Consider the following 21,780-nt stretch of genomic DNA (forward strand, 5'->3'; position numbering starts at 1 on the left):
ACACTAAAATAACCTCGGATGTTTAGTTTATTGCATTTTGGACAATGTAATGCAATGAATTCAACAACAAATTTATTGAATAAAACTTTATTGAATATACATTTGTTTTTACATAAATACAAACTACGAATTTAGGGCAACACACCCAACACTTTTCTGTTCGAGTAGGTCGAGATTCGGGAGTAGAGCTTCACGATTGGCTTGTTCGTCAAAGTGTTCAACTCTTAGTGTTGGCATGTTGATCTCTACGGGAATAACTGCTTCAGACACGAAAGCTAAGTCGTATAGCGTCTCGCCAGTGGATCGACGCGACGTAGTTCAATAGGACCATAATACTTCCGGTAGCTCTTCTGCCCACCGACCTTTCAGGGATTCAAGCTTTGTCTTCAAACCACATTTGATGATTTTGTTAATAGCTTCAACTTGCCCGTTTGACTGCTGATGGGCTGGAGACGAGCTGAAGTGGCGTATGCCGAGCTGTTGACAGAATTGATTAAATCTGGTACCATCGAACTGTTTGCCATTGTCGGTAATGAAGGCGTTCGGTATGCCGAACTGACATATTATACTCTTCCACATGAAACCGACGACCTTCTCCTCGGTAATGGACGCCAGAGGTTCGGCTTCCACCCATTTGGTGAAATAGTCTACGGCCACCACAACAAACTTCAGCTGCCTCTTCGCCTTCGGTAGTGGGCCGATCAGATCTAGCCCCCACTAAGCAGAAGGCCAAGGACTTGAGATCGGCGTCAACATCTTCGGGGGTTGCTTCAAGATGTTCATGAAGCGCTGGCACTTGTCGCATGCCTTTGCAAACTTCCTGGTGTCGCGTTCAATCGTTGGCCAATAGTAACCCTGGCAGACGACCTTTGCAGCCATAGACCGAGCTCCACCGTGGTTTCCGTAGATTTCTTCGTGAATCTCGCGAATAACATACCTTGCCTCCTTTGGATCGAGGCACCGCAACAACGGTAGAGAGTATCCTCTCTTGAAGAGCTTACCTTCTTGCATTACATAGTGAGCCGCCTGACGTCAGAGCTTCTTAGCTTGCCCGGATCTGTTGGAGTTGAACCACTAGTCAGAAAACTTTTGATCGGATCCATCCACGTGGGCTGAGCTGACTGGACTTCCATTACTTTAGGTCGGTCGATGGATGACTCAGCAAGTATTTCAACTGGTACCGTTCTCGGTAGGTCGGTCTCATTGGCTTATGTTAAGCGAGACAGTACGTCAACGTTGGAGTTCTCTGACCTCGAAACTTGTCGGATCACATAATCTTCAAGCTGGGCGAGGAGCTCGCGAGTTTTGGCCAAGTACTTTTCCATACGAGCATCCTTCACTTGGTACTCCTCGGTTACCTGGTTGACAAACAGTTGCGAGTCGCTGAGGATCAAGAGACGTTTCACGCCTATTCCCCTTGCGACCCTCAGCCCGTTTATCAAGGCCTCGTACTCGGCTTCATTGTTCGAAGCTCGGAAACTAAACCGAAGTGCGTACTCGAACCGAAGATCACCGGTGCCGAGGAGCAGCATGCCTGCCCCACAACCTTTTTCGTTGGACGAACCATCCACGGAAAGTATCCATTGGTCTCGGACGTCTGTCCTCGACCTGGCTGGGGTCAGCTCGGCAACAAAATCTGCGGCTGTTTGACCCTTCAATGCTGTCCTGGGCTAGAAGGCGATGTCATGCTCACTGAGCTCCAGAGCCCACTTCATCAGCCGACTTGACGTTTTGGGCTTGTGGAACATTTGCCTCAAGGAGAAGTTTGACAGAACGATTATCTTATGCGCCTGGAAGTACGGTCGCAGACGTCGTGTGGATGCCACCAATGCTAGGGCCAGCTTCTGAACACAGGGGTAGCGAGCCTCGGCCTTGGTCATTGATTTACTCGTGTAGTAAACAGGGCTCTACCGCCCTTCCACTTCCCGGATCAGGACTGAGCTCACTGCATTTTCCGACACGGCCAAATATAGGTAGAGAACGTCTCCAGGTAGTGGCTTGGATACCAACAGGGTCGTGCTGAGGTACTATTTTAGCTGCTGAAGTGTCGCTTCGCAGTCGTCGGTCCATTCGAACTGACGCTTTGTCCTTAATGTTTGGAAGAAAGGGTGGCATTTGTCAGTGGAGCGAGACACAAAGCGATTCAAAGCTGCCAGACAATCATTTAGTCTCTGAAGATGCTTAATATTCCTTGGCACTTCCATCTCGAGGATGGCTCTTATCTTGTCTGGATTGGCTTCAATTCCATGTTTGTGAACCTTGAATCCGAGGAATTTTCCCGACGAAACCCCAAAAGCGCACTTGCTCAAGTTGAGCTTCATCTGATACTTTCGGAGTACGTTGAAGGCCTCTGCTAGGTCGGCCAAATGCGAGCTCGTCTGATTGCTCTTGACCAACATGTCGTCTACATATATCTTCATGTTGCGTCCGATCTGTTTGGCGAACATCATGTTGACCATTCATTAGTAGATCGTCCCAACGTTCTTTAGACCAAAGGGCAAGACGTTGTAGCAATACAGCCCTTGGTCGGTAACAAACGAAGTGTGTTCTTGATCGTGTGCATGCATCCAAATCTGGTTGTACCCGGAGTAGGCGTCCATGAAAGAGAGTAGCTCGTGCCCTGTTGTTGCATCGACGAGCTGATCTATTCGAGGTAGGGGAAAACTATCTTTCGGACGCGCCTTATTGAGGCTTGAAAAATCAATACAGACGCGCCACTTGCCGTTAGACTTTTTAACTAAAACAACATTGGAGAGCCACGCGGGATAATGAACTTCTCTTATGAAATTAGCTCATAGCAACTGCTCGACCTCTTTACAAATTACAGTACTTCGTTCGGCGTTGACAGGCCGACGCTTTTGCCTTATGACTGGGCGTTTATGCTGAACGCACGCGCTAAGCGTGGTAACAATTATATAGATGCAAGCGCACACCTGTCAGAGTAATATAAAATGGATGGAGTATCCAAGTATCGATCCTCAAGGACTTCTAAACAATTTCCAAACTCTAAAGTTTTAAAGAATAGTGAATGTTGGAATGAGTGATTCTTGTAAAATGGGAAGTGGTCACAAATAATGGTTTGGATTTGGGATTTGGACTTAGAATGATAAAACCTAGCCCGAATTACTTCAAGTTAGCCATCAAAGAATCAAGGACATGCTAAGGACAATATGCATTTTACTTTAGAAACCAACGACTACGCTTCTCACTTGACTTATGTCTAAGCAAGTTCAAAGTCCTAAGACATTCCCTAATATGTCTATTATGAGAGATATCTTAGTTTTAGGATGGAAATAGTCGCAACCTCGGGTTAGGTCCTATGTCTAGGCTACTTAAGCGGAACCCTTATGTCTAAGGCGCTCCTCTCCTCGGTTTAACCACTCAACAATGCAAATAAGCAACCTTTTCAGTATTGACTTGTTAAGACTTACAGTGGCCTTCTCTAAATCCTAACTTTTTGGGGAAACATGTTGAGCAATGAATGGAAAGCAAAAACACTACTTCTTAGCAACCCTTTTTAGACATAAAAGGCTAACTATCCATAACCGGGCTAGAGACGGGAATTTAGAAAGACATATTGAAGAAAATACAGCAAGTAAAACGGTTGAATGTGGAATGCATGTGTGAAAAACGAAAGTTAACTAACGGAGAGTTTTTATCGGGATTGAGAGCTTCGCCCTTCTCTTTCAAGCAAGGGAGAGTGTCACGTGCTCTTTCCTCCAAAAACACAACTCTCTTAACTAAAAATAAAGTAAAGGCAAAGAGAGAATAAGCAAAGTGCTAGATTTTTATATATTTGAATAAGTAGAAAAATGACTAAGTACAAATGGAAACAAAACAAGCTCAATAAAAGAATGTAAAGTGCTCGGGATTTAAAAACCAAAAGTAACTAATGAAAGCAACTCAAAAGTACTTAGAAAGCAACAAAGAAACACTAAAAATGATCAAGAGAAGGAAGCAAGGCTTGATGAATTTGGTGGAGAAGTTGCTGGAATTTATAGCTGTGCAGAATTGGTTAGGTAGGTCCTAAAACGGTGGTGAATCACCCATTTCCAACTCTTTTGACTGACCAAATCGTGCTCAAACTGATAGTGGAACACTTCTTCTACACGTATGCATCGGTTGGAACCACCAAAACGCATTGGAAGACGCGTTTCATTAAGGGCAAAGTTGGAAAAAAAAACAGTTTTTCTGCAGGCTTCCCAGGCGCCTGGCGCCTCCATGGTAAGTTTTTCCGTCTTTTCGCTTCTTTTGATTAATTTGCACTCCCAAATGGTCCTAAAATGTCATAAATACAACATAAGCCATCCACAAACCATAGTATATGAATTTTGCATGAATTGGAACTCAAACGATCGAGAAAAAGTCCGAAACAAAGCTGAAACATAGTAAAAACAGCATCTAAAACCTTCTTTTTACGCATGTAAACAAGCGTAATCACACCCCCAAACTTAACTTTTTGCTCGTCCTCAAGCAAAACTTAGCAACTTTAATCAGCTTTCTAACACATGGACAAGGAAAAGCAAAAGCAACCGAGATGTTCAATCATAAATTGTCTCAGGGAAAAGATGTCAAAGCCTACCATTCTATTGCCTTTGTAAACTTAGTCACTATAAACCAAGTTTGAAATGATAAAAACTTTTTCTTTCAAAATCTTTTTTCTCTTTCAAAAACAGAAAACGTTTTCAAATACCCCTAAGGAATCTGCACACTCCTTTTTTACACTAAGACTTTTACATCTGAAAGACCGGCTACTAGCCCCTGAGGTTTTCACACACTAACATCGGTTTCAACCACAGCTACTTGTAGAAAGACTCTGAACTAACAGCTAGGTCATAAAACGACGACAATGAGAAACATGAAGTCACTTATCACCATCTTTACTTCTATTTTCAAAGTCAACACCCAACCTAAAACTAAATGGGTGTCTACAGTAGGACTCGGGAATCATAAATACATTTTCTTTAACTCTCATTGTTTTTACCGCTCTTTTCTTTCTAACACAAGTCTTTTCCCCACTCTTATTTTCTCTCAACAAGACTCTTCTTACTCTTTTGCAACTTTTTTTTTTTTCTTTCTTTCTTTCGTTTTTTTTTTTTTTTTTTTTTTTAGCTAAGTGCTTTTTCAACATTTTCTTTCTTTCCAACTGACTCTTTTTCAAAAGAAAATAGCATGATTTTTTAAATATAAATAACACCTTATCTTTCTGAAACAACGACTGACACAACGACTGTCCCCCCCAAACTTAAGAGAGACAGTGTCCTCACTGGGAAAAGACTTTTGCATCGGATGAAAAAGGCTTAACAGTAAAAAGGACAAGGACTTCCTATATAGGGGCAAAGAAAAAGCTTAAAGTCTGTAAAGATCAAAAAGACATAAAAGAAAATGAGTTTATCACATAAACCAAGGAAATAGCTCAAAGCTTAGTCAGGCATAGAACAGAAAACTCAACAATCTCTTATAATCATCATCGACATGAAATCACATGCACAGCACAGATGCTTCAAAATAGGCATGTGAAAAGCTAAACTAAGGTTAAGTGAAGGCATACTTTAAGTGATCAGAAGATAAACGATACTAATTTATTCATGCTTCAACTGAGCTCGAAACATAATCAATACAAAAAAAAAACATGTGTAGTAATGCTAGAATATGCAAACTACGTCATTAACCAAAAGAAGAAAACACAAAAAATAGCAAAGAAGGAACCTCCCCTTCATGAAGTCGGAGGTTGTGGACTAGGATCAGTGTCAGTACTGGGAGATGGATGACCAAGGATAGCAGCTAGCGCTGGAGGCCATGAAGGTAAAACCGCAAAATCCAATGAAGCCCTTAATTTGTAGATATGTTGCACGACTTCTCGAACCTGAGAGTTTTCGAAATGCTGGAAAAACAGGGCAGGCGCCAGGCGCCTGCGTGATTTATTTTCGCAAAGGGCAGGCGCCAGGCGCCGGCGTAATGCTTTTTTCAATTTTTTTTTTTTTTTTTTTTCATTTTTTTCATTCTTTCTTTTTGTTTTTCAACGTTTTCCAAAAACATTCTTAATAAGCAAAACTTTTTATAATTAGACAAAAAGAATGTAAGATACAAAAATTTCCTTCCTTTACTTTTGTTCTTTCCAAACGGATAAGAAGGAAAAACATTTTTCGCAAACATTTATTGACCTGAAAGTTGAATAGAGGTTTTTCCTCTATCCACTGGTTCTCCAAAATACGGCTTAAGTCTCTGCCCATTTACTTTAAAAACATTTCCCTTAGAGTCAACTAGATCCACTGCCCCATATGGGTAGACTTTAAAAATTTGAAAGGGACCAGACCATCTAGACTTAAGTTTTCCAGGGAAAAGTTTCAACCTAGAGTTGAATAACAGAACCAGATCACCTTCTTGAAGATTGTTCGGCCGAAGACGCCTATCATGCCACTGTTTAGTTTTTTCCTTAAACAACTTAGCATTCTCATAAGAAGAGTGCCTGTGTTCTTCTAATTCCAACAATTGTAACTTCCTCGCTTCACCTGCAGCCAACAAATCAAAATTTAATTTCTTAGTAGCCCAAAATGCTTTATATTCTAGCTCAAGAGGCAAATGACATGCTTTTCCAAAAACTAGCCTATAGGGGGACATGCCGAGGGGAGTCTTAAATGCTGTCCTATATGCCCAAAGTGAATCATCAAGCTTAAAAGACCAATCCCTACGGTTAAGATTTACAGTTTTTTCTAAAATGTTTTTTATCTCCCTATTAGATATTTCGGCTAACCCATTCGACTGAGGATGATACGCTGTTGCAACCCTATGACGCACATTGTATTTAGTCAGCAACTTTTGCATAGACCTATTCACAAAATGAGCCCCCCCATCGCTTATCAGACAACGCGGGGTTCCATAACGCGTAAAAATGTGCTTTTGCAGAAAACGAATGACAACTTTGGAATCATTGGTAGCAGTTGCAATGGCTTCTATCCATTTCGAAACATAATCTACTGCTAACAATATATAAAGCTTACCATTAGAAGATGGAAATGGACCCATAAAATCTATACCCCACACATCAAATATTTCAATCTCCAGGATCGGGGTTTGAGGCATTTCGTGGCGTTTAGATATATTACCTGTCCGTTGGCATTTGTCACAAACCTGGGCAAACTTATGTGCATCTTTGAACAGAGTGGGCCAAAAGAACCCACTTTGCAAAACTTTGGCTGCGGTTTTGTGTCCTGCAAAATGTCCTCCATATGGAGACATATGACAAGCGTCTAATATCGCCTCGTGCTCTTCTTCTGCGACACACCTGCGTAAGATATTGTCAGGTCCTAGCTTATATAAAAAAGGCTCATCCCAACGATAACATCGAACTTCATTTAAAAATTTCTTTACCTGTTGCTTGTTGAACTCATAAGGAACTATTCGACTTACCAAATAATTTGCTATATCGGCATACCACGGAACTGAATCAACTCGCAAGAGTTGCTCGTCAATAAACTGTTCACGAATAACAGTTCCATCATCACAGAGCGGGGATTCCAATCTAGACAGGTGATCAGCAACTTGGTTTTCAGTACCCTTCCTGTCCCTAACTTCAATATCAAACTCTTGAAGTAACAAAATCCACCGTATCAACCGTGGTTTAGCATCTTTTTTAGCAAATAAATATTTTAAAGCAGAATGGTCAGTAAAAACAATGACTTTTGTGCCTATCAAGTAAGACCTAAACTTATCAAAGGCGAACACAACTGCTAACAGTTCCTTTTCAGTAGTAGTGTAATTGAGTTGTGCACCGGTCAGAGTCTTACTAGCATAATACACAGGATGCAAGATCTTGTTTTTACGTTGTCCTAACATAGCTCCTATTGCATAATCACTAGCGTCACACATGAGCTCAAAAGGTAAATCCCAATTAGGTTCGATAATTATAGGGGCTGAACTTAGAGCAACTTTCAACATTTCAAATGATTTTAAACAGTCATCATGAAAAACAAATGGTCTATCATGTTCTAACAATTGACACAAGGGTTTAGAAATTTTAGCAAAGTCTTTTATAAAGCGGCGGTAAAATCCCCCATGCCCTAAAAAACTTCTAATCCCTTTGACATTTGTAGGAGGAGGTAGCTTTGAAATGATGTCTATCTTAGCGTGGTCTACCTCTATTCCTTGCTTGGAAATTTTGTGACCCAAAACAATACCCTCTTGTACCATGAAATGACACTTCTCCCAATTTAGGACTAGGTTTGTTTGTTCACATCTCTCCAATACTCTCTCCAAATTAACTAAACAAGCGTCGAAAGAATTTCCAAAAACAGAAAAGTCATCCATAAAAACTTCTAGAATATTTTCTACCATGTCAGAGAAGATGGCCATCATACACCTCTGAAAAGTCGCGGGTGCATTGCATAGTCCAAAGGGCATTCGCCTAAAAGCGAACGTACCATACGGACACGTAAATGTTGTCTTCTCTTGGTCTTCTGGAGCAATAGTAATTTGATTATAACCCGAATATCCATCTAAAAAACAATAGAAATCCTTACCTGCCAGACGGTCGAGCATCTGGTCAATAAACGGGAGAGGAAAATGGTCTTTCTTTGTTACCTTGTTGAGTTTGCGATAGTCAATGCAAACTCTCCACCCGCTCACAGTTCGGGTTGAGATGAGCTCATTCTCCTCGTTGGCCACCACGGTTATACCCCCTTTCTTTGGTACACACTGTACTGGGCTTACCCAGCTGCTGTCGGATATTGGGTATATAACACCGGCGTCAAGCCATTTAAGAATTTCTTTCCTTACAACCTCTTTCATCTTCGGGTTCAACCGCCTTTGACTCTCAATAGAGTTCTTAGCATCTTCTTCCAATAGAATTTTGTGCATGCAAAAGGCTGGGCTTATCCCTCGGATATCTGCTATCGTCCATCCAATGGCCTTTTTGTGCTTCTCCAAAATCTGCAATAAAGAATATTCATGAGTAGGTGATAAATTGGAAGCTATAATAACTGGTAAAGTGTCGTTATCCCCTAGATACGCATATTTCAAATGCGACGGCAATGGCTTCTGCTCCAACGTGGGTGGTTCCACTATGGACGGAAGTAACGACTTGCATTCTTCTTTTTGTATTTTTTCAATAGGACTAGCCACATCTTCTGGTCCTTCTGCTATCTTATCAAGCTCTTCTTCAATCTCTGTAACTAATAAGTCATAAAACTCATCAAACATAATAGGATTCAAGCTATTTATAGCAGAGCACTCTTCAAAGTCTCCTGGTAATTTCATGGCGTCTAGAACGTTAAATTTAACTTCTTCATTATTTACCCTCATTGTAATTTCTCCCTTCCTTACATTAAAAACTGTATCCCCAGTGGCTAGAAATGGTCTTCCCAAAATAATGGGAACGTCTAAGTCTGCCTCGCAATCTAGAATGATAAAGTCTGCAGGGAAAATGAATTTGTCCACCTGGACTAAAACATCTTCTATCTTTCCCTCAGGTCTTATGATAGATCTATCTGCTAGTTGGAGGGTAACCGTAGTAGGTCTAGCTTCTCCTATGCCTAAAGATTTGAAAACTGATAATGGCATAAGATTAATGCTAGCGCCTAGATCACATAATGCCCTACCTAAGTTTTTTCCTCCTATGGAACATGGAATGGTAAAACTGCCAGGATCATTACATTTCATGGGTAGCGGGCTGCCTACAGCTTCACTACTACATTTTGTCATGGCTACCAGTTCATGCTCTCCTATTTTTTTCTTCCTAGAAACTATATCTTTCAAAAACTTAGCATAATTTGGCATCTGTTCTAGAGCATCTACTAATGGTATATTTATGTGCAGTTGTTTTAAAATATCTAAAAATTTTCTAAACTGGGAATCATTATTTTTCTTAACTAATCTTTGTGGAAACGGGGGAGTAGGGGTAAAAGAAGGCTGTACCTGTGGAGGAACACTCGGGGTGTCCTCATTACCTTTTCTAATATTTTCTTTTTCTGGTGTTGTTGGATTTTCTGGTATCTTTACAATTGGTTCAGTGGACGGAATCTGTACATCTGTTGTTGGCATTGTTGGTCCATCATATGCCAGTCCACTCCTAAGGGTGACAGCTTTGCACTGTTCTTTCCCTTCTCGTTTTGGTAATTCAGTATGGCCTGGAAAAGAACCTTGTGGTCTATTCTTCAATTCATTGGCGAGCTGTCCCAATTGGGTCTCGAAATTCCTCATTGATGCCGCTTGGGATTGTATCACTGCGTCGGTTCGGGCCATGTACTCCTTCATCATATTCTCAAGATTTGAGTTGTTATTTTGAACTGGTGGAGTCTGTGTTCTCTGATTGTACTGCTGTTGCGGTGGTGGGATGTATTGCTGTGTAGGTGGAACATAGGGCTGCTTGTTCTGTTGGCTCTGCCCTTGACTAAAACCGCTCGAACCTCCTTGACCTCCCCATGAGAAATTAGGGTGGTGCCTCCAACCTGGATTGTAGGTGTTCGAATATGGGTTAAAGTTCCTATTGTTCCCATGTCCTACATAAAAAACAGAAGCAGGGTTATGTGGACAATTATCATAAATATGGTTTTCACTGCAGAATGAACAAATGAGATCATTGACTTGGAAAACAGGGGCAGGAGTGCAATAATCCGACTGCACAGGTTGTATCGGCGTGGCTAATGGATTTTTTATTCCCAATGCCATCTCTTTCAGCCTCTGGTTCATTGTAACCATCTCTTTTTGCATCGAGGTCGCAATGTCCAGAGCCAAAACTCCAGCTGGATCTTGCTTCTTTGGTGCTGCCCTAGATCTTTGCGAACACCATAGTTCGTTATGTGAAGCTAAGTCATTTAGGATGTCAACTATCTCGTTGAATGTCTTCTTTGTAAAGGCTCCGTTGGCAGCATTGTTTAGCATCATCTTAGTAGGATGATCTAAGCCTCTAAAGAAATGTTCTATCTGGATGCATGCCGGCAAGCCATGGTTCGGACATTTCCTGATTAGTTCTTTAAATCTCTCCCACGCCTCGTGAACAGGTTCACGATCATACTGTCTAAAGGAGATGATCTCCTCTCTGATATCAGCGTGGCGAGTAGGTGGGAAGAATTTTGTTAAGAACTTCTCCACTAACGACCCCCATGTGGTGATGGATCCCGGTGGAAATGCATTGAGCCATGCTCTAGCTTGGTCCTTCAAAGAAAATGGAAAAAGTGTTAGTCTCAGAGCATCGTCTGTTATACCAGGTAATCGAAATGCATTTGCAATTTGAATGAATGATTTCAGATGATCATGTGGATCCTCATGTTCCTGCCCTCCAAAATGTCCAATTGTCTGCAACATTTGGAACATCATTGGTTTAAGCTCAAAGTTTGCGTGGGCTGGAATAGGGTTGACTATCCCTGAATCAAAGTTCTGAAAAGCAGTGGCGGCATATTCTCGCATTGCCACGTCTCTGTTGTCCGCCATCTGGATATGGTTGAATTCATCATTTCTTGCATGATCCCTCATATTACCGTTAACAGCAGGTGGATCAACCGGATCACGAGGTGGAATATCTGCCATCGATGTGCTCGTACTCTCTACCTCACTTTCAGGACTGATTTCACCTTCTCTCTCTTTTTGCTTTTCTAGTTGTTTTCGAAGTCTTTGCTCCTTTCTAGTTTTTCGAAGGGTCCGCTCAATCTCAGGGTCAAGGGGTAGAAGAAAAGATCTTGTGCTCATGCACTTTAACTTACCCTTGTGAGATAAACGACCAAAAATATAGAACAAAAACGGTGGATGGAAATTACACCCAACAACAATTCACAAAAAATAAAAACTAAAAGAATTTGAAAATAATTTTAAAACCAAAGTCCCCGGCAACGGCGCCAAAAACTTGACTGGGCGTTTATGCTGAACGCACGCGCTAAGCGTGGTAACAATTATATAGATGCAAGCGCACACCTGTCAGAGTAATATAAAATGGATGGAGTATCCAAGTATCGATCCTCAAGGACTTCTAAACAATTTCCAAACTCTAAAGTTTTAAAGAATAGTGAATGTTGGAATGAGTGATTCTTGTAAAATGGGAAGTGGTCACAAATAATGGTTTGGATTTGGGATTTGGACTTAGAATGATAAAACCTAGCCCGAATTACTTCAAGTTAGCCATCAAAGAATCAAGGACATGCTAAGGACAATATGCATTTTACTTTAGAAACCAACGACTACGCTTCTCACTTGACTTATGTCTAAGCAAGTTCAAAGTCCTAAGACATTCCCTAATATGTCTATTATGAGAGATATCTTAGTTTTAGGATGGAAATAGTCGCAACCTCGGGTTAGGTCCTATGTCTAGGCTACTTAAGCGGAACCCTTATGTCTAAGGCGCTCCTCTCCTCGGTTTAACCACTCAACAATGCAAATAAGCAACCTTTTCAGTATTGACTTGTTAAGACTTACAGTGGCCTTCTCTAAATCCTAACTTTTTGGGGAAACATGTTGAGCAATGAATGGAAAGCAAAAACACTACTTCTTAGCAACCCTTTTTAGACATAAAAGGCTAACTATCCATAACCGGGCTAGAGACGGGAATTTAGAAAGACATATTGAAGAAAATACAGCAAGTAAAACGGTTGAATGTGGAATGCATGTGTGAAAAACGAAAGTTAACTAACGGAGAGTTTTTATCGGGATTGAGAGCTTCGCCCTTCTCTTTCAAGCAAGGGAGAGTGTCACGTGCTCTTTCCTCCAAAAACACAACTCTCTTAACTAAAAATAAAGTAAAGGCAAAGAGAGAATAAGCAAAGTGCTAGATTTTTATATATTTGAATAAGTAGAAAAATGACTAAGTACAAATGGAAACAAAACAAGCTCAATAAAAGAATGTAAAGTGCTCGGGATTTAAAAACCAAAAGTAACTAATGAAAGCAACTCAAAAGTACTTAGAAAGCAACAAAAAAACACTAAAAATGATCAAGAGAAGGAAGCAAGGCTTGATGAATTTGGTGGAGAAGTTGCTGGAATTTATAGCTGTGCAGAATTGGTTAGGTAGGTCCTAAAACGGTGGTGAATCACCCATTTCCAACTCTTTTGACTGACCAAATCGTGCTCAAACTGATAGTGGAACACTTCTTCTACATGTATGCATCGGTTGGAACCACCAAAACGCATTGGAAGACGCGTTTCATTAAGGGCAAAGTTGGAAAAAAAACAGTTTTTCTGCAGGCTTCCCAGGCGCCTGGCGCCTCCATGGTAAGTTTTTCCGTCTTTTCGCTTCTTTTGATTAATTTGCACTCCCAAATGGTCCTAAAATGTCATAAATACAACATAAGCCATCCACAAACCATAGTATATGAATTTTGCATGAATTGGAACTCAAACGATCGAGAAAAAGTCCGAAACAAAGCTGAAACATAGTAAAAACAGCATCTAAAACCTTCTTTTTACGCATGTAAACAAGCGTAATCACCTTACATGCCTATAGTTAGTCTCTACATTAAGCCTATGCACCATTATGCTTGTGTTGATTCCCTACATGTCGTCATGGGACCACGCAAACACGTCGGAATTTGCTTTCAAAAACCCGACGAGCTCTTCCTTTGCCTCGGCCCCTAGTCTACTGCTGATGCTGACCTACCTGTCCGGCCCTAACAAAGGGACAAGTTCTAACTCTTCTGCTAGAGTACCGCGGCTGGGATCTGCCTCGTCGGTATGTGGTGGCACAGTCGCTTTAAGTTCCCCGATCGCTGCACAAGTGGCGGTCCATTTCATTGCAGCAGCGTAACACTCTCTTGATGTTCGCTGCTCACCTCGGATCATCGCAACTCCGGCTGGGGTCGGATACTTCAGAACTTGATGGTAAATGGATGGAATTGCTTTGAGGTCGTGAATCAGGGGCTGGCCGAGTATGGCATTGTATGCTGAGCTTTGATATATTACAACAAACTCGGCAACTCTGGTCACTTGCTGATCTCCTTCGCCGATAGTGATAGAAAGCGAGATACATCCTTCCGTGCTAACCAACTCCCCTACAAAGCCGACCAAGGGCATTGGACTATGCTTCAAGTGCTTTCTCTCCCACACTAGAGCTGCGTAGGTCGAGAAGGACAACATATTAGCCGACGTTATGCCGTCGACAAGAACTCTTTTGACCTTCACATGGTCTATTAGGGGGGCGATTACCAAAGCGTCATTGTGGGACATATGCACCCCTTCACCATCCTGCTCGTCGAATAAGATCGACATCACGGGCTCCTTGGGGTACGAGGTACAGACCTCATGTGCTGCTTCCCAGGCTAGAGCTTTTCTTTTCTATCATGACTGTCTCCCGCTCGGACCCCGGTGTTTATAACGGCAGGACGATCTTCCTTTCGTCTGGGCGGCTGTGATCTCTCTCGCTTCTCCTTCCGAGCCGATCCCTCTAGCTCAGCTCGTTCTCTACTACCGACATATTTCTTCAAATAACCTCTCCATATCAAATCCTCGACTTGCTCTTCAGATGGAAACAACAGGAGGTATCGTGGCCGTGGTTCTTATGGAATCAGCAGTAAAATCGCTTGTCACGCATTCCCGAGGGTCGGCGGAGCTTCTCTGGGGCTGCGAACAGCGCCTCCATGTTCGTGTCATCAACTGCAGCGTAGATCTCCGCGATTGAGGCGTTCAACGGAGTAAACCTGTCGAACTTCAGCCCTCGACGATCTGAGGGACCCTCACGTTGCGTCGGCCTCTATTTTTGTCGTCGTCAGTTCGCCGAGACGAACTTCGATCATCACCATGCCACTTCTTGGAAGGGGGGACTTCTGGTCTCGATCTTTACTGCGGCTACTTCGCCTGGCTCCATTGGCCTTCCACAACTCCAGGCCGTCGATATAATGGCGAGCTCAGGCAAGAATTTCGTTCAGGGAGACCGGCAGACGGCTTTCAAACTCAATCGTCAAGTTTCTATCGTTCAACCCTGTTGTGAAGTACATCATGGCGATGCCGTCGGTACAACTCACCACCTTGACATGCTTGTCCATGAACCGAGCGATGTACTCCGTAAGGGACTCGTTGTCCCGTTGCTTCACTGTTCCAAGGTGAGAAGGCGACAACTTCAACAACTGTCGAGTTGAGAACTGATTGATGAACAACCTTCTCAACTGTTGATAACTGTCGATTAACCTGGGCTTTAGCTGTCGATACCACAAGCTCGCCGAGCCTTCCAAAGCTATTTGGATGCTCGGTATTTCATAGCGTCGCTTGTGGCCAAAAAATCCATCTTTCCCTCGAACACCTCAACATACGAGACTGGATCCCCAGACCCGTCATAATAGCTCATGACTGGAGCTTTGAACCTCGGCGGGATGGGCGCGTCCAGGATTGCTTGGAGAAAAGCGGCTCATCCTGCTCGACCGTGCGATATGGATCTAGGGGCCTGCACTACCGCTTGAGGTCCTCTATCTCCTTCTGAAACTGGTCTCAGAGAAGGTCCACCTCAGATTGGAATAAGTGATCGCCCTGGGAGAACCTCTCTCGATCATCAACCTCTAGGCTTCTCTCCCGCCGTAAGTCGACCTGGCACTCCTGATCCTCGGGTGCCGCCCATCGTCATCTCAGTGGCCCCTCACCTCGGCCCTAGTGGGCGTTGTAGCTATCGGTCGATGCTTGATGGGTCCGAATTGGTCGGACCCTCGGGCGTTGGTCCTCTACCAGGTCGTCCTGCTGAGGGTGGCTTCGTACCTCTGCTCATGGGGTGCTGCCCGTCCCCGGGTGTTGAGGCTTTTGTGAGGGTGCTCCAGCTCGAGCCTCTCTACAAGGTCGAAATTGATATTCCGTTCTTTTGGTCGGATGCAGCGGCCTTTTCCCTCTGGTGGGATCCCTGGAGACAGAAGAGTGGACACCTTGTTGCCCCTCTCGATCGGTTCTAGTCGTGCCTTGATTTCTGTGAGCTCGACGATCACATTAGCTACCACGACAGGATCCACACCCACGTCGGCACTTGTCCTGGAACGCCCACCCGTGTTCCCTCAACTACGAAGACGAGGAGCACGGGGCGGCAGCCCATTCCTCTGAGGCTGTAGCGGTGGAAACTGATCTGAGGCAAGGTGGAAGTCCTGAGCCACTATGGGATCAGATGTGGCAGGCCGACCTCCATTCTCCCTGACAGGCCCCGCTTGAGGCTGTCGCTCGACAACCGGTGTTCTAGCCACCTAAGAGTACGTGCGGCGAGGAGGGGCATTGAGGGTGGTGGCACCCCTCCTAGAGAGCGGATCGATGAAAGTTGAGATCGTGATTGTTGGGAGCGGGTTTGGGCCATTAGCTCAAATTGCAAAAGTGAGACTGTCTTTCAAATATGTTGATCCCCACGAACGGCGCCAAAATGTTTGAGCTCGGATTAGATGTAGGTCGGAATGGACTGGATGATCTTCTCTGAATTGCCAGACGGCCTCCTAGGGCACTCGGGGGACCTGCAAAACAAAGTTAGCACTCCAACGAGCAAGTTAGTTGTAGTCCGAGCTAACTTGCCGATTCTATCTAGGATTGCGTACCTTGCATTTAAGACAAGCATTTCTATTTATAGAAACTGGGCCCAACAGGAACTCTGGCACACCCTAAAAATGGGCGTGTTGTCGAGTTTGGAAGAGACAACGTTACGGACTTTGATGAAGGTCGGCTCGGCTTCTTGGGTCGTACCCTATCCGCCGACCTAAATGATTTTGGGTCAATTTCCTTATTTCGTGTGGGTGTCAATTCATCTCTCCTCTCGAATCATGACACGTGGCAGGCCAGAATTCGTTTTCTTTACTTTGTATCTAAGTTTGATTTAATCTTAAAAGTTTAAATTTTATTATATATAATAAGTGGTTAAATTAATAGAATGTGAGTTAAGTTGCTATTTTGTTGAGATTTGTTGCTATTTTGTGGGTTAAGTTATATAAACTTTATTATGTAAGTCGTATATATGCTCGTTGCAGTAGAAGCCGAGCCCACAACCATGTCAATGATTATGGGAAAGTACCAGATATGCCTCTTTAGTGGATGAAGCAAAGGAAATAGTGTTTTGAAATTGGCTTCGTACACTATTAAAAAAATCCTATTATAGACATTCTTAATATTGGTTGTTCGGTAGGTTTTGGTACAAGGCAACTAGCTGATAAGTTTCCACTAGCTACAGTGACCGTAAGTAACCTCCAAATGAACAAATCCCTCCTAATAACATAATGAAAACTTAAACTTGTTTGAGGCTTGCATTGTGATTGCATAGATGGTAAATGTTCAATTTGGAGTCAATGTTTGAGGTTGATTTCATCTGGTTGTGAGGACTTGATTTGTCTCCCTACTTCCTTGGGGTGGCTTAATACACGACAAGAAAAGAGCTCCAAGAAAGAATTCGATAAGAGGTTATATGGAAATGGATAAAATAGTAGCTTGCCTTCAAGATAATTTGACCTAGTTTCTATTGCTTATATGGCAAGAATAATGTTATAATTTATATACGAATATTGTTTGGAAATTTTAATTATGAACTTTTTATTTTTAATTAAAAAATCATATAATCATCAAACAAAATTTTAATATCTGTTTCAAAAAGCAAAGCGACATCGTTTTATTTAATTTAATATTGACGGTCTAAATCTGTAAATTATACCCATAAAAGTTTTAGTTGACAATTTACATGAATGTAAGTTGACGACTATTAAACGTCAATTAAAATGTAGTATAACGTACGGATATTAACTGTCAATATTCTTTTTTTATTGTCAAACCGAGCATAGCTCAAATGGTTATGGCACCTATCAATAAAACGAGAAATATTGACGGCTATCAACTATGTGAAAAACACAGGGACTACGAAAACTTACGGAATGTTACGTAATTGACATCAATAAAAAGAAGTTGACACTCTATCGTGTTCAGGAAGCTCTTCAATGTCCCAATAGAGAGAAGTGGATGAAAGTAATGGAAGAAGAAATTGAGTCAATGAAAATTAATAATGTTTGAGAGTTATTTGTTCTCCCTAAAGAATGCAAAGCAATTGGTAACACGTGGATCCATAAAATTAAGTGTAAGGCTGACGACTCTATTGAAAGATATAAAACCCGACTTGTAGCAAAATGATTCACACAACAGGAAGGAATAGACTATGACAAGACTTTTTCGGTTGTTGCAAGGTTTGCCTCTATAAGACTCATCCTAGCCATAGTCGTCAGTTTAGATTTGGAATTACACATAAAATGGATGTGAAAACAACCTATCTAAATTATAAAATGTAAGAAGAAATTTACATGCAACAACTGATCGGTTTTGTTACTGAAAGACAATAAGATAAAGTATGTGAATCGATAAGGTCAATTTATGGCCTTGAACAATCTTCAAAACATTGATATATTAAACTCACCAAGTAATCATCTCATATGATGTTCATATGATTGATGAGGAACACTATGTGTATGTCAAAATAAACAAAGATAAGTTTTGTGACTCTTTCACTACATGTGGATGACCATTAAGGAATGATTGTCCTCAAACATTCAAATGAAGGATATGGGTGAAGCAGCTTACATACTTGGAGTTAAGATCGAAAGATATCGCTCCAAGAGGATGTTAGCTCTACCACAAGGTCAATACATATAGGAAAATCCTTGAAAGGTTTAAAATGCAAGACTGCAAACTCATTGATACTCTTATCGCAAAAGGCGAGAATTTTAGTCAAAGAATGTGTCCAACGATTCTTTAGGAAATAGAGTCGGTGAGAAAAATTCCTTACTAGAGTACTGTTGGAAGCTTTTATGTATGTCATGATTTTTACGAGACCAGACATCTATTTTGCTATGGACATGATAAGTAGATACAAGTCAAACCAAAGATAACCACATTGGAAGGTTGTTAAGAGAATACTTCGATATCTCAAAGGCACTGTGAATTATTTATTGTGCTACCAAGGGAATAATTTTTTAAGAATTGAAGGCTATCTGGATGTTGATAATGGAGGAGATATGGATGAAAGAAAATTCACCTTGAGATATGTCTTCTTACTAAGAAAAGAAGCAATATCTAGAAGTAGCATGAAACAAACTTGTATAGCATTTGTCTACAATTGAAGCTAAATTTGTGACACTTTCAGCAACAAGAGGTGGTATGGCTTAAGAGATTCTTAAGTCATTTGGGTTTAAAAGAAAGTACGCCTAATTCAGTATTGGTAAACTGTGATAGTCAGGCTGCCATAGCTTCTACGAAGAATCTCGAATATCACTCTAAGAAAGAGCACATAGATATCAAATACAATTTTGTTAGAGATATGATTGCACAAAAGGAAGTGAATGTGCAATATATATCAAAGAGCAACATGGTTGCGGACCCCTTTACTAAATCTATTCCTAGAGATGGTTGTAATAGTCATATTAAATTTTTAAGATTGCGAAGGCTTTAACTGTGTGGTTTTTAACAAATTGTATTGCTTATTTTAATTATGAAACAAAGTTTGGTACTTTATTCGTATACACACAAATATATTCCCTTTTCATCCTCACATCCCTACCTTTGGATCATTCCCCATTGTTGCCAAAATTTTCATTAGATGAGTCGGGGATTGAGTGAGGATTCCCCTATTTCTCATTAGGATATTTTTTTATATGGGTAAAATACACTTTTGGTCCCTAAGTTTGGAGGCAGGTTTCTATTTAGTCCATGACTTTCAAAAAGTGATACTTTAGTCCTTGACTTTTAGAAAATGATTCTAAAAGGTCTTTGGTGTTAACATTCCATTAGTGACACCTATTCTATTAATTTTAATTATGTTTCTTTTTTTTCCATTTTTTCTTTCATTTTTCTCTCTGTTCACCTATTCTCCCTTCCTCTCATCCCTCTTTATCCTTCTCCACTGGTTCTCTCTTCCCCTTCATTTTTCTTCCTCCCCGCCTGGTTCTCAAATTCTAAAAGCCAAAAAATGGGATGATCCAAGCGGCAGAACGAAAAGGGTGTGTCTCCGACGACGACGTGGGTCAAAGCGGAGATGATAGTCGACATCTTCATTTCCCTATTGAGACCCAAAAACGATAACTCTGATGTTGTGGCGTGTCTGGATCATCCGCCATCCAAAGGCAATTAAAAAACTTGAATTTTTTTAGGAGAAAAGATGAGAATTCGAAGTGTGTAGGGATTAATTAATTTTGATGTTTCCACTTGGAACATTTGAATGGTAGCACGCCACGATTGAAAGGAGGTCGCCTGTTTGTTTCTCTCTCTCCTAACATGAGTTTGAGAATAAGTTTTCTTTTGGTTTTTGAAACAAAAACCAAATTTGAATTTAATGTTAAATTAAAAAAAGTATTAATTCTTTTGTTTATTGATAAAGAAGATAATGAAGGTCCTGCGTTTGTAGGGAGAGGAAGAAAGATGGAGGGGAAGAAAGAACCCGCCCGAGAAGGAAGAGAGGGGGAGAATAGGGGAAGAGAGAGAGAAAAGAAAGAAAAAATGGAAAAAAAAAATTAAACATAATTAAAATTAATATATATTAAACTCATAAATGCCACGTCAGCATTTTGTTAGTGTCACTAATGGAATGTTAACATGTAGGACCTTTTAGAACCATTTTCTAAAGGCCAAGGACTAAAGTGTTACTTTTTAAAATCCAGAGACCAAATAGAAACTTACATTTCAAATTTAGGGACAAAAAATGTATTTTACCCTTTTTTATATTTAATTTTGGACTTTTTTGCTTTGGGCCAAATGTAATTATGTATATATTCACAACTATGCAAGCAAGTCTATCTATATGTAAAACTGAAACATATATAATCAAGATGTTATTTTTGAGATTCATGATCATTGTATGAGCTATTGGTAGAGCTGTATATTTTACTTGTGGGGCCCATCTTTGCAGGAACCGCTTAAATGGGATATAGAATATCCATTTAGTTTTTAGTGGAGAGGGGATGGGAGCAAATCTTTCCCTGCCACCTGTAGAACCAAAAAATTTGGGCCAATCATAAACGGCCACGTCATTATCTATTTTATTTAGGAATTAATTATATATTAACCCTAAATTAAAATTAAAGATAATTTGACAATTAAAATATGTAATTGGGTCATATGAGTATTGGGCTTGGAATCGATTTGGTTCACAAACTTGGCCCAAAACCCAATTTACCATGAAATAAAGTGGATTAATATTTAAATTTAAATAAATCCATTTAAAGAATTGGGCTTGGCCCAAAATTACCCAAGCCCAATGGCCCACCAAAGCCTATGGAAACCTCTATAAATAGAGGGGACCTCATTCATTTTGGGAGTTCAGAATTTCAGAATTGAGAGAATTCACACCAAATTGAAGACTCTCTTGAAGACTTGAAAATTCGAAGACCAACTTGAAGACTTTGAATACTTGAAGACTTGAAAACTTTCGAAGAATATATAACTTCGATCTAAATTCAAGAACAAGCATCTCAATCTTCACATCAAGTTCGAGAGAAAGAATCAGAGGATAAAGATTAAAGATTGAATCCACTATACAACACATACTACAAATATAAAAGTTCAACTCCACGAAATATAATTTCTCCGGAAATTTCGTATGAACAAATTGGCACGCCCAGTGGGATAATCTCTACCTCTCATCTCCTTCTCAAGACTTAAAGTTTTTCAAGAAAATCAATGGAATTTAAAAAAGCTTCTACAACAGCTGCTTACATGAGTAACCTTCATACGGGTCATATCACCTATGGTTGCTCTGATGAATTCCAACTACGGGAACATCAAACTCCTTCTGTTGTTACAAACAAAGTAATGATGCCACAAAAAACATCTATGGAAGATAAATTTCTTGTTAATCATAACCCCTTATTTGATCCTAATCCTGAC

The 21,780-nt window shown here is 41.0% G+C and overlaps 2 protein-coding genes and 1 non-coding gene across 3 annotated transcripts; 1 reads left to right on the forward strand and 2 right to left on the reverse strand.

Annotated features, from left to right (window-relative positions):
- Positions 1-1,208: 1,208 nt before the first annotated feature.
- Positions 1,209-1,880, reverse strand: LOC148208210 (uncharacterized). Its single transcript, XM_088120150.1, has 2 exons — positions 1,753-1,880; positions 1,209-1,665 (listed from the first exon to the last, which is right to left on the reverse strand). Exons 1-2 carry the CDS (start codon positions 1,878-1,880, stop codon positions 1,209-1,211), a joined length of 585 nt encoding a protein of 194 aa, XP_087976276.1.
- A 9,056-nt stretch (positions 1,881-10,936) lies between these two features.
- On the forward strand, positions 10,937-11,043 carry LOC148208211 (small nucleolar RNA R71). The gene has a single exon (XR_015789128.1). It is a non-coding gene; the product is annotated as a small nucleolar RNA R71 (small nucleolar RNA).
- A 2,532-nt stretch (positions 11,044-13,575) lies between these two features.
- LOC148208212 (uncharacterized) lies at positions 13,576-14,187 on the reverse strand. The gene has a single exon (XM_088120151.1). The coding sequence runs from the start codon at positions 14,185-14,187 to the stop codon at positions 13,576-13,578; it is 612 nt and encodes a 203-aa protein (XP_087976277.1).
- Positions 14,188-21,780: the final 7,593 nt, after the last annotated feature.

This window comes from Momordica charantia, assembly GCF_013281855.1.
Source record: "Momordica charantia cultivar OHB3-1 chromosome 11 unlocalized genomic scaffold, Mcharantia_2.0 BLBB01000011.1, whole genome shotgun sequence".
Classification (NCBI taxonomy): Eukaryota; Viridiplantae; Streptophyta; class Magnoliopsida; order Cucurbitales; family Cucurbitaceae; genus Momordica; species Momordica charantia.